Source organism: Salvelinus sp. IW2-2015, linkage group LG20, assembly GCF_002910315.2.
Source record: "Salvelinus sp. IW2-2015 linkage group LG20, ASM291031v2, whole genome shotgun sequence".
NCBI lineage: Eukaryota > Metazoa > Chordata > Actinopteri > Salmoniformes > Salmonidae > Salvelinus > Salvelinus sp. IW2-2015.
In genome coordinates, this window is record NC_036860.1 from 44,224,946 (window position 1) to 44,237,558 (window position 12,613).

General features: G+C 42.9%; 1 protein-coding gene across 1 annotated transcript; it reads right to left on the bottom strand.

The window, feature by feature from the left end:
* Positions 1-1,526: 1,526 nt before the first annotated feature.
* LOC111981701 (etoposide-induced protein 2.4 homolog) lies at positions 1,527-11,722 on the bottom strand. The gene is made up of 11 exons (XM_024013101.2): positions 11,635-11,722; positions 6,861-6,991; positions 6,011-6,156; positions 5,540-5,600; positions 5,332-5,398; positions 5,097-5,221; positions 3,099-3,218; positions 2,798-2,909; positions 2,579-2,690; positions 2,378-2,452; positions 1,527-2,249 (listed from the first exon to the last, which is right to left on the bottom strand). Exons 2-11 carry the CDS (start codon positions 6,900-6,902, stop codon positions 2,084-2,086), a joined length of 1,026 nt encoding a protein of 341 aa, XP_023868869.1. The 5' UTR covers positions 6,903-6,991; positions 11,635-11,722; the 3' UTR covers positions 1,527-2,083.
* Between the last annotated feature and the right edge of the window lie 891 nt (positions 11,723-12,613).

Below are 12,613 nucleotides of genomic sequence, written 5' to 3' on the forward strand. Positions count from 1 at the left end.
CCACAACGGAGTTCCTAAAAAATGTAAATACAACTTTTTATTTATATTTTTTTTCTTGGTTTTGGTCGGGCCCCCTAAGCAACCACTTTTTTCAATTATGACTGGAGCTGGCCCTGGGTGGGAAACATTGAGGAAAGAAGCAGCTAACCATAGAATAACATTTGAGACAAAATAAATTGGGGTCAATCAAGATTACTTCCAAGTAGATGTAGTGTATACTGACCAATTTTATTTAGGCAATACTTTTACTCCAACCTCACAAATATCAATCTGCATACATAAACACTATGCACTTCTTACAATTACTACATACCGTTTCAAAAACACTTCCCCTTCCCCCGCAACCCATGAGATTAATGACTAGGTGAAAGCTAGATGATGGTAATCCCCTTGGTGAGGTTTTGGTTGAACATTAGAGCCAAGTGACATCATGTAAAACAAGAAGCCCCTAAAGGCTGTTTGTATTTGCCACTGCTCAAGGGGGAACATAAACACAGAGGGTTTCTCCCCTGTCTGTAACTCCAAGAGAAAATCTGTCAGAAGTTCAGCTCAGTGACATCTTCCTAGTTCCTACACTACAGTCCTTGGTGTGCAATTGATTCTAAGCAGAAATGAGTCAAACAGAGTAGTAAAGAAGTTTGGCAGTTTCATCTGATCTGACCCAGCAGCAGACAGACAGCTTCACCTGTCTGTCTAATGCTGCATTTACACAGGCAGCCCAATTCTGATCTTTTCCCCACTAATTGGTCTTTTGACCAATCACATCAACTCTTTTTCAGAGATGGTCAAAATACCAATTAGTGAAAAAAATATCAGAATTGGGCTGCCTGTGTAAACGTAGCCTAATATACCCCTATAGAAAACCACTTCCTTAAAACAGCTAACTTCACTTATCACCACACAACAACCAGTGATTTCATATTTAGATTTTTTAGGTAAGGATACTCTTCCTTGGTAGTGTGATGTTTAGATCAGGGCCTGTATCCACAAAGCGTTGCAGAACAGGAGTGCTGATCTAGCATCAGTTTGGACTTTTAGATCATAATGAATATAAGATTGTATGGACAGATCCTAGATCAGCGACACTTTGTTTACACAGGCAACCCAATTCTGATCTTTTTTCCACTAATTGGTATTTTGCAGCCTACATGGATACAGGCCCAGCTCCTATACTGAAAGCGTAAAAATTAAGATTCCTCTAAATAAAGCCCTTATAGGAATAAATAAAGTGTCCCTTTGTTTTCACAACACAAGCTTATTCCTGGGCCAGAGGAGTAGCAGTGTCACCCTGGGTTTATAGCGAAACAGCTATTCATGAACAAGACAGCAACCTATCAGGGTGAAAGGAATGTCACTTGCAACACAGAAAAAAATTACACTTGTGCTTTACTTTTGAACATCGCAAACATGTCACCCCCTTCAATGGAAAAGCAGAACAGGCTTCTTTGGGTCACACAAATTTTCTACTCCTGTTTCTCTTATAAAATATTATCTCATAAGTATTGTGGAGCTCCTGCACCAAAACAGTACCGTCACCCAAAATGAACACAGGCACGGCACGTATTTCAATCCAAGTCAATTATTGATAACATCAGTCCTGACAAAAATGTAACCTTTTCCTTTTTCTCTTCCACATCCAGTGTTTTATACAAATCAGTATGGGATCAGTCACTGGGTGATAAACAGATTAAACAATAGATAGATAGCAAACATTGGAGTTGGAATTGAAAAGAGCAGAAAACAAAATGTATATGACAGCTGGTGCTGTATTTAAAGCTCTCAAATGGCACATCATACATAAAAAAAACTATTAAACAAAATAAATGAGAAAAATATATAATAACCTGTGTGTTTGAGTGTGAGGGACAGGGCAGTCAAATCTCATTCGTCATTCACATTAAAAACACACCTTGCAGGTGCTCCAAAATAATATGAAGGGCTGTGGTAGAATCATTAAAATCACATAAAAACCTTTAACCAAACAAACATCATTCCTCTTCCTGTCCACAGAAAGAATCAACTGCTCCTCTATTTGTTTATTAAGCAGTTGCTGAGCTGCTCCTTTGTCRCCCCCTGGTGGCCATCACTGGGAGGGTAGCGGTCTCTGGCGGCCAGGTGAGGCGTGGGGAGAGGGGGGCAGCTTCTCGGTGGAGGTGGACAAAGTCAAGGACGACTGTAGGTGGACCGTTTTGTGGAACAGCTTGTTGCTAATCAGCACAACCAGAGAGAAGAGGCGCAGCTGGAAGTGACTGTGTGGAAAAGACACGGGGGGAAAGAGAGTGAGTGAGCAGGGAAGAGGATTTCACTGGTTCTTTTTACACAAGTGAATCTGTTTGATCACTGGTCATTGTTAGGGCTTGCAGTGCACCATACTCACTATAACTTTGTTGGGGTCTTGGCCTCGTTAGCGCTGATGATGAACAGAGGGAAGAGGATGGAGAACAGACAGCCACTAAAGCAGAAAAATATATAATTTGAGTGGATCATTCAAATGATTTGGTATATCAGTAGAACTGAAAGTCTGCATATTGGAAGAGTCTCGTGCTTGGATTGAAAGAGGGGATACAAGTGGCGTTACCTTATAATATATGAAGAGGGGAGGGCAGTCAATAGAGCCATGGGGAGACCAAAGCCAAAGTAGTAGGGCCAGTTCCTCTCAATGTTGGACAGCCGTTGGTGCATCTCAATGCCTTGGATGAAACGGTTACAAATGGGTTGAGATTCTGCTCAGTTCCTATTACCTAAAATGAGCAAAATACTTTGAGAAGAAATACATCTGAGTAGAAAGGAGGCACACCATGGTTGAACCAGCGATACTCAAAGCAGTAGAGGGAGTAGAGCAAAGACATGTGAAGAAGGCTGACCATCTGTCCAATGGCATCGATGGGGAAGAGACTCACAACCATACCCTAGTGGACCACAACAAAGACAAGATGATGAGCTGATAGATTGACTATTAACTTTAACCAATGGATGTAATGAATTAGAGCTCTCAGCGTTGATCCCAAAGATCCCTGTATGTTTTCATTCCAACATAACCTTAGTGAACCCTTCTTTGTGAACTTGAAGACACATGGGAACGTCGATTGCTGTACTACCTGAATGAGGAAGAGGGCCTGGAGGAGGAGGTTGAAGAGCATGTCAGCGATAATCTTACTGACGCTGGGGAAGGGCTGGGCTTTCCGACCAGACACCTCAAACGCCAAGTCAGCTATGTCCTACAGTAGACAACCAGAGGGCATGTTAACCTCCTGTTTCACTGTGTGACATATGTTATCATCTCAAAAGATCCTCGGGCAATAACGGTGTAAAAACACTGGAAGGGAATATAGATAGCATAGCAATAACACATTGGAAATCCGTTACTGCTGCGAGACAAAAGTAAAGCATAGCCAAGCATTCATTCAACTGTATTAAAGCCACTACTCCATCGCCTGAACATTGCTGGAAAGCTATAAACATTGTCAATAGAGACCGTAATTGGTTTATGATAAAACTATGTATATACAGTGCCTTGCAAAAGTATTCATCCCCCTTGGAGTTTTTCCTATTTTGTTGCATTACAACCTATAATTTAAAAATATTTTTATTTGGATTTCATATAATGGAAATACACAAAATAGTCCAAATTGGTGAAGTGAAAAAATTATAGAAAATAAAAAATGGAAAATTGGTGCATGCATATGTATTCACCCCCTTTGCTATGAAGCCCCTAAATAAGATCTGGTGCAACCAATTACCTTTAGAAGAAGTCACATAATTAATTATATGCAATCTATGTGTCACATTGTCTGTCACTTGATCTCAGTATATATACACCTGTTCTGAAAGGCCCCAGAGTCTGCAACACCACTAAGCAAGGGGCACCACCAAGCAAGCGGCACCATGAAGACCAAGGAGCTCTCCAAACAGGTCAGGGACAAAGTTGTGGAGAAGTACAGATAAGCGTTGGGTTATAAAAAAATATCCGAAACTTTGAACATCCTACGGAGCACCATTAAATCCATTATTAAAAAATAGAAAGAATATGGCAGCGCAACAAACCTGCCAAGAGAGGGCCGCCCACCAAAACTCACGGACCAGTCAAGGAGGGCATTAATCAGAGAGGCAACAATGAGACCAAAGATAACCCTGAAGGAGTTGCAAAGCTCCACAGCGGAGATGGGAGTATCTGTCCATAGGACCACTTTAAACCGTACACTTCACACAGCTGGGCTTTACGGAAGAGTGGCCAGAAAAAAGCCATTGCTTAAAGAAAAAAATAAGCAAACACGTTTGGTATTCGCCAAAAGGCATGTGGGAGACTCCCCAAACACATGGAAGAAGGTACTCTGGTCAGATGAGACTAAAATTGAGCTTTTTGGCCATCAAGGAAAACGCTATGTCTGGCGCAAACCCAACACCCCGAGAACATCATTCCTACACTGAAGCATGGTGGTGGCAGCATCATGCTGTGGGGATGTGTTTCATCGGCAGGGACTGGGAAACTGGTCAGAATTGAARGAATGATGGATGGCGCTAAATACAGGGAAATTCTTGAGGGAAACCTGTTTCAGTCTTCCAGAGATTTGAGACTGGGACAGAGGTTCACCTTCCAGCAGGACAATGACCCTAAGCATACTGCTAAAGCAACACTCGAGTGGTTTAAGGGGAAACATTTAAATGTCAACTTGAAGGAGCTGGAGCAGTTTTGCCTTGAAGAATTGGCAAAAATCCCAGTGGCTAGGTGTGCCAAGCTTTTGAGACATACAGCTGCAAGTCTCTTGGGGTAATTGTTATGCACGCTCAAGTTCAAGTTCTTTTTTGTCTTATTTCTTGTTTGTTTCACAACAAATATTTTGCATCTTCAAATTGGTAGGCATGTTGTGTACATCAAATTATACAAACCCCAAAGAAATCCATTTTATTCCAGGTTGTAAGGCAACAAAATAGGAAAAATGCCAAAGGGGGTGAATACTTTCGCAAGCCACTGTACGACTAGTGCTCTCCGGTGCCAACTGAGCAACAGTTGTCCTTGACCAGCTATATCCCACCCTTGTTACAACGACAACCACAAAACATCTACGTCATCACCTGTGTACTAACAGAGGCCTCACCTGGAACCAAATGGCGTTGACTATCTTGCTGAGCACAAACAGAGGGAGCACCCAGAGAGCACTGAACACGGAGGTCAATATGAACTCCAGCCAGGACCACACGTTACCATGGAGTGAGGGGTCACCTGTCAGGAAATGTCTCTTTGAGTGACAGGATTTACCACTGTTATTAACAAATCACTATGAAGCATGTGATAATGGAGTGAACCCGCCCCACAGTTCCAGGCAGGCATACCGATAATTCTTGCTGTCAGAGTCTGCAGCAGTGGAATAAACACCCGATAGAAGAGGAACAGACTGAGCTGCAAAAATATTTGGAGGGATTACTAACATGAACAATGTCGTTGTAGTATTACTTCTCTGCCCCTCTCATAGAAAAATCAGTATTTGCATGATATGCATTTTTCAAACAGTTTTAAAATATAGAAAAGTATGTTTCTTACCCAGAACACTCCCCCATTCCACGCACAGCACTGAAAAATCCTACTGGCTAATTTGGGTTCACTGAAAGAGAGAGTATGACTACACATTATCACCCACCATTGTCATTAATAAGCACAAAAAAGGTATAGGCCTAAGCCTACTGTTAACACTGGACAGCACACAACGATCCATATTAAAGTTTTTTAATATGAACCTGTAACAACTAGAAAGAACATATCAGGTTAGATACGGAGGAATGTTAATAATACCCTTTTATGATATGTATCAAATAGCTCCTCGGGCTGAGGGAGAAAACACATATACCCTTTTTATACCCACAATATCGTGCCAACCAAAACAGAAGTGTGCTGTCTCTGAATTTTTTCTTCCACACCAACCTTTCCAGCACGGTTCCAAAAATTGGGGGTTTTAAAACCAGTCCAGCTTGGCAGTGTGAATAGGGTATTAAAGTCGTAATTGCCAGTGTCTACCTCTCCTGTTTGCGTTCCTCACTCTGGGTCCGTCTCTGAGCCAGGGCCCCGCTGGCTCTCCTCTTTCGCTGCTCCTCCCTTTTCTGCTGGATGCGGGCATCCAGCTTGGAGATAGTTCCGATCCCCAAAATGGAGTCCTTAATCCCCTGTAGGACACACAGAAAATTCAAAGTGAGACTGGGGTAAACGCCTTATAAAGTAAATCAACACAGCACATTCTTCTAATGTTGTACACTACACTGTATGTTAGACTTGGTATGTGTATACGTACATGGGTGGAAAAGTTCCTTTTAAATCAAAGCAGTGTTGCAAACACAAAATGTATCTTAATATCATTGAAGTCAGGTAACTTGTGCTTAAATTCACTTGCTTACCTAGTAGCAGTTGAAATAAAAACACCTGAACTAAACCAAAAAAACAAGGCTAATCTTTGTGCTGCTTTTGTTGAGGAAATCATCATCTGGAAGTAAGGTGATGAGGTTCAAGGTAAACAACACAAGGGTAAACATTTGGTTAAGCCATTAAATGTAGGCCACTATGGTTTTGCCTGAAAGCAACGTTTGCTCTAAAGCAAACAGGAAAAAACACAAAAGAAAAAGCTTAAACTTTATTAACATGTTTAATTTGTCTAGTATAAAAACATACTAACTTATTAAACGAAATGTCTAATGGGCCGAGTGGATGGCATCAATTGAACTAGAACATAATTCCCAATGGATCTAAACAGAGCTTGCTAGTTGGTTCACCAGCTCATGATTCAGACTCATGATAGCTGTACCCTCCTTTAACCCCATGTGTCGGCCTATCACTTGTGTGTGAACAGACGGGGTGTGTTGGGTTGCTGTCTGACCGTCGCAACATTACGGAGGAAGGCCCTGACACTGTCTGTCATCTCCAGACCAGCTGCAGATCCATCAACTGCAGGAGGGTGTGCTGAGGACCTGGTCAACTCTCATCGCAGGGAGGGGCACACCTAGCAACCTGTGACATCACACCACACAGGAGAACAGTTACAGAGAGCAGCAGGGGCACTTTGCTCCAAGTCTCATGTTAAAGAGCACGTTATACAGCCTCTATTTAGGGAAGTTATTATTCATGGCAAGGAGGAGCAGACCAAGCAACCAGTGACATCACCAGTCACATCACACAGTTAAATATTTAGAAAAGGGCTCTCCAACCCCTATGCTGCGTTCTAGACAACTGGGAACTCGGAAATCTCGGACTTCCGACTTCAGTGCGTTCAAGACAACCTAGGAACATACAGAGATGTATGTTCCTGGAAGACAACTGGGAACTCAGGGGGTAAAAAATGAACTTCGATGGAGGAAAATGGTTTTGAACGGTTATTCAACTAAGAAACTCAGGCATCTTTCTAGAGCTCCTACTTTCTGACTTGAAGATCACCGCAGTCATGATTTGACCTATTTTTTCGTTTTTTTTGTCCAGACAAAGCAGGGGTTCAAACTGAAGAAACCAGTTCCCCACATTTGAATATAGAAATGTATTTTATCAAACAGAACTATGCTACATTTTATCTCTGGGACCCTCAGGATGACAAATCAGAGCAAGATTACTGAATGTAAGTACATTATTTAACTTCAGAGGTGAATGTATCAAACCAGTTGCCATGATACGTTTCTTGTTGTGCACTCTCAAACAATAGCATGGTATTTGTTCACTGTTATAGCTACTGTAAATTGGACAGTCCAGCTAGATTAAGAAGAATTTAAGCTTTCTGCCCATATAAAGACATGTCTAAGTCCTGGGAAATCTTCTAACTTACGTCATGCTAATCACATTAGCGCACGTTAACGCAACCGTCCCGCGGGGGACACACCGATCCCGTAGAGGTTAACGAGTCCGCCGCGAAGGCTATACTGCTTTCTCAGGAACGCGCCCAAATCCCTGTCATTTGCGTGAAGAAAAAACGGAGAAAAAGGGGGTGGAGGCCGAGCTGCCTTCTGAGAATTCGTAGGCGAGTGAGAAACTCCACTACCATCTGTTCTATTGGCAAACGTGCAATCATTGGAAAACAAAATGGATGATAAACGATCAAGACTATCCTACCAATGTGTCATTAAAAACGAATATCTTATGTTTCACCGAGTCGTGGCTGAACGACGACACGGATAATATAGAGCTGGCGAGATTTCCCATGCATCGGCAGGACAGAGAAGCTACGTCTGGTAAGACGAGGTGCGGGTGTGTGTGTCTATTTGTCACTAACAGCTATGCGATATCTAGTATTAAAGAAGTCTCGAGGTATTGCTCACCTGAGGTAGAGTACTTTATGATAAGCTGTAGACCACACAATCCACCAAGAGAGTTCTCATCTATATTATTCGTAGCCGTCTATTTACCACCACAAACCGATGCTGGCACTAACATCGCACTCAACAAGCTGTATAAGGCCATAAGCAAACAAGAAAATGCTCATCCAGAAGCGGCGCTCCTAGTGTCCGGGGACTTTAATACAGGCAAACTTACATCTGTTTAACCTAATTTCTACCAGCATGTCACATTTGCAACCAGAGAGAATACAAACTCCAGACCACCTTTACTCCACACACAGAGATGCATACAAAGCTCTCCCTCACCCTCCATTTGGCAAACCTGGCCATAATTCTATCCTCCTGATTCCTGCTTACAAGCAAAAACTAAAGCAGGAAGTACCAGTGACTCGCTCAATACAGAAGTGGTCAGATGACGCAGATGCTACACTACAGAACTGTTTTGCTAGCACAGACTGGAATATGTTCCGGTAATCATCCAATGGCATTGAGGAGTATACCACCTGTCACCAGCTTCATCAATTAAGATAGAGCCCGTGTAGTAGGATTCAGACGCTCGTTGGATGTGGCATGGCTTGAAAACTATTACGGACTACAAAGGGAAACCCAGCCACGAGCTGCCCAGTGACACGAACCTACCAGATGAGCTAAATGTCTTTTATGCTCGCTTCGAGGCAAGCAACACTGAAGCATGCATGAGAGCACCAGCTGTTCTGGATGACTGTGTGATAATGCTCTCGGTAGCCGATGTGAGCAAGACCTTTAAACAGGTCAACATTCACAAAGCAGCGGGGCCAGTCGGATTATCAGGACGTGTACGCAAAGCATGCGCGGACCAACCGGGCAAGTGTCTTCACTGACATTTTCAACCTCTCCCTGGCCGAGTCTGTAATGCCTACATGTTTCGAGCAGACCACCATAGTCCCTGTGCCCAAGGAAGCGAATGTAACCTGCCTAAATGATTACCCGTAGCCCCCACGTCAGCAGCCATGAAGTGCTTTTTAAGGCTGGCCATGGCTCACATCAACAGCATCATACCGGATATCCTAGACCCACTCCAATTTACATACCGACCAAACAGATCCACAGATGATGCAATCTCATTCGCACTCCACACTGACCTTTCCAACCTGGACAAAAGGCACACCTATGTGAGAATGCTGTTCATTGACTACAGCCCAGCGTTCAACACCACAGTGCCCACGAAGCTCATCACTAAGCTAAGGACCCTGGGACTAATCACCTCCCTCTGCAACTGGATCCTGGACTTCCTAACGGGCCACCCCAAGGTGGTAAGGGTAGGCTACAACACGTCTGCCACTCTGATCCTCAACACTGGGACCCCTCAGGGGTGCGTGCTTAGTGCCTTCCTGTACTCCCTGTTCACCCATGACTGCATGGCCAAACGACTCCAACACCATCATTAAGTTCTGACGACAACAGTGGTAGGCCTGATTACCGACAACAAAGAGAGAGCCTATAGGGAGGTAAGAGACCTGGCAGTGTGGTGCCAGGACATCAAGCCCACCTTCAAAGTGAGCAAGACAATGGAGCTGATCGTGGACTACAGGAAACGGCGGTCCGAACAGGCCCCAATTAACATCGACGGCGCTGTAGTGGAGCGGGTCAAGAGTTTCAAGTTCCTTGGTGTCCACATCACCAACAAACTATCATGGTCCAAACACACCAAGACAGTCGTGAAGAGGGCACGACAACACCTTTTCCCCCTCAGGAGACTGAAAAGATTTGGCATGGGTCCCCAGATCCTCAAAAAGTTATACAGCTGCACCATTGAGAGCATCCTGACCGGTTGGCATCACCGCCTGGCATAGCAACTGCTCGGTATCTGATCGTAAGGCGCTACAGAGGGTAGCGTGTACGGCCCATCACTGGGGCCAAGCTTCCTGCCGTCCAGGACCTATATACTATGCGGTGTCAGAAGAAAGCCCCAAAAATTGTCAAAGACTCCAGTCATCCAAGTCATAGACAGTTCTCTCTGCTACCACACAGCAAGTGGTACTGGAGTGCCAAGTCTAGGACCAAAAGGCTCCTTAACAGCTTCTACCCCCAAGCCATAAGACTGCTGATCAATTCATCACATGGCCACCCGGACTATTTACATTGACACCACCCCCCCCTATTTATTTTTACACTGCTACTACTGGCTGTTTATGGCAAATGGAGCATCACGTTAGCCTGTTACAATCTGCTAGTTATCCAACCCTGTTCCTGGAGCTACCCTCCTGTACATTTCCAATCCAATCCCAGTTGTAACTAACCTGAGTCAGTTTATCAACCAGCTAATTATTAGAATCAGGTGCACTATATAAAATAGGGTTGGAGTGAAAAACTACTGGACAGTAGCTCTCCAAGAACAGGGTTGGAGAGCCCTGATTTAGAGAGCATCAGGTTTGCTTTGCTTATAACATTAATGTTAGAAAGAGCATGTTTCTAATTTTCTAAAATGGTTATAGCATATTTCTGAACAAGTATAGATCTATCACTCTCACTTTGCAGCTAACAACATCTATATGCAAGCACCAAATCCATGCCACATTTGAGCATGTGGACACCTCATGTGTAGGCCTAGATCGAGGGACTTAGTGTCTGCAAATCCCTTGTTCACATTGGCTGTTAAAGGTTTCAGGTTAATGTAACACACCTACAGTGAAATGCCTTTCTTGCAAACTCAAAACCCAACAATGTAATACTAGAAAAAAAACAAATAAGAATTAAGCAAGCATACTATATACAGGGTCAGTTCCAATACCATATTTACAATGTGCAGGGATACTGGAGTGATGGAGGTAGATATGTATAGGGGTAAGTTGACTAGGCAACAGGATATAAGATAAACAGGGTAGCCTCAACATGTATGTGAGTGTGTGTAGAGTCAGTATAAATGTATGTGCATGGCATTCTTATGTTGAATAGCCAGTTACATGATCAAGTGATGTTAGAGACACCGTTATCTAGCTAACTAGCCATCTGTTGTTAGCCAGTTATGATTGAAACGTTGTTTTGCTTCAATTCTAGGAACCCCAAAGGTCCCTGAGTCTTGGGACAGACAACACTGAAACGTTAGCTAGCTACAAGAACATTATACAACCAACGTTGTATAATATAACAGACGTTCAGTAGTAACATTAGCTAGCTACATTAGGTGTCAAAACAAACATATAATTATAGCTACCTAGGCAAATCGTCCAAATTCAAACGGTGCAAGCTAACATGACCGGCAACTGGCTCGCTAGCTAACAACGACTTTAGATGATTTAGCTAATTGGATCAAAAACAAGCCAGATAATCGATTATTTAGTCAATATGGCCTACCTCATACGACAGCTCCACTTAAATAATCTCTTCACCTCTTTTTTCCTGCAACAACAAACCAAACCCTGCCCCGTAACTTGTGTAATGCGCAAACTCCAACCTAAGGGATTGTGGGAGGTGTAGTGTGGTGTCTGGGGCGGCTAAAAGTTGTGTCATCTGCTTGCTCTTTTGGGGTTAGGCCCTACGGAAGCACCTGTGACAACTATTTGTGTAAAGGGTTTTGTAAAGACAATTTTCCAGTGAATCATCACTCATGGATTTCATACAATTAAACACTGTAGTAGACCAACATATACTAAAAAAATAGAAATGCAAGTGTTGGTCCCATGTTTCATGAGTTGAAATATAAGATCACAGGCATTTTCCATCTGCACAAAAAGCATATTTCTCAAAAATGTTGTACACAAAGTTGTTTACATCCCTGTTAGTGAGCATTTCTCCTTTGCCAAGATAATCAATCCACTTAACAGATGTGGCATATTAAGAAAATTATTAAACAGCGTGATCATTACACAGGTGTATCTTGTGCTGGGGACAATAAAAGGCCATTCTAAAATGTGTTGTTTTGTCACACAACAAAATGCCACAGATTTCTCAAGTTTTGAGGGAGGGGTGGGAAGTGGACATCGCAGGTCCCTGAAAGATGGCGGAAGTGGATGCTGAGTTTGAATTAAGCAGCGCATCGAGTAAATTTGGTGAAGACGAATGTTCTGAATGGACAACAGTAGTATCAAAAACTGGAACAAAAAGGAAATTGTCAAACCTTTTAGTGGAGGATACATGTGTAAATGATAATGAATCGCTTCTTGTTGGGATGTGTTTGTTGAGTAAGGATGCATATTTGGGAAACCCGTTTGAGGTGTCAAAAATKGTGAAGTATGCACTTGGAAAAGTGGTCTGTCAGAGTGACCCGGAGTGGCCTTATTTTGATTCATTGTATTTCTGAAGATCAGAGGAAGATTGCAGTGGCCTCAAAAGA

Excerpts from the sequence above, each read along its gene's own strand:
- LOC111981701 (XM_024013101.2), bottom strand. The coding sequence starts at position 6,902 with ATGACAGACAGTGTCAGGGCCTTCCTCCGTAATGTTGCGACG. Across the intron at positions 5,399-5,539 it reads GGAATGGGGGAGTGTTCTGG|CTCAGTCTGTTCCTCTTCTA; the intron begins GTAAGAAACATA and ends ATATTTTTGCAG. Across the intron at positions 3,219-5,096 it reads TCAACGCCATTTGGTTCCAG|GACATAGCTGACTTGGCGTT; the intron begins GTGAGGCCTCTG and ends TGTCTACTGTAG.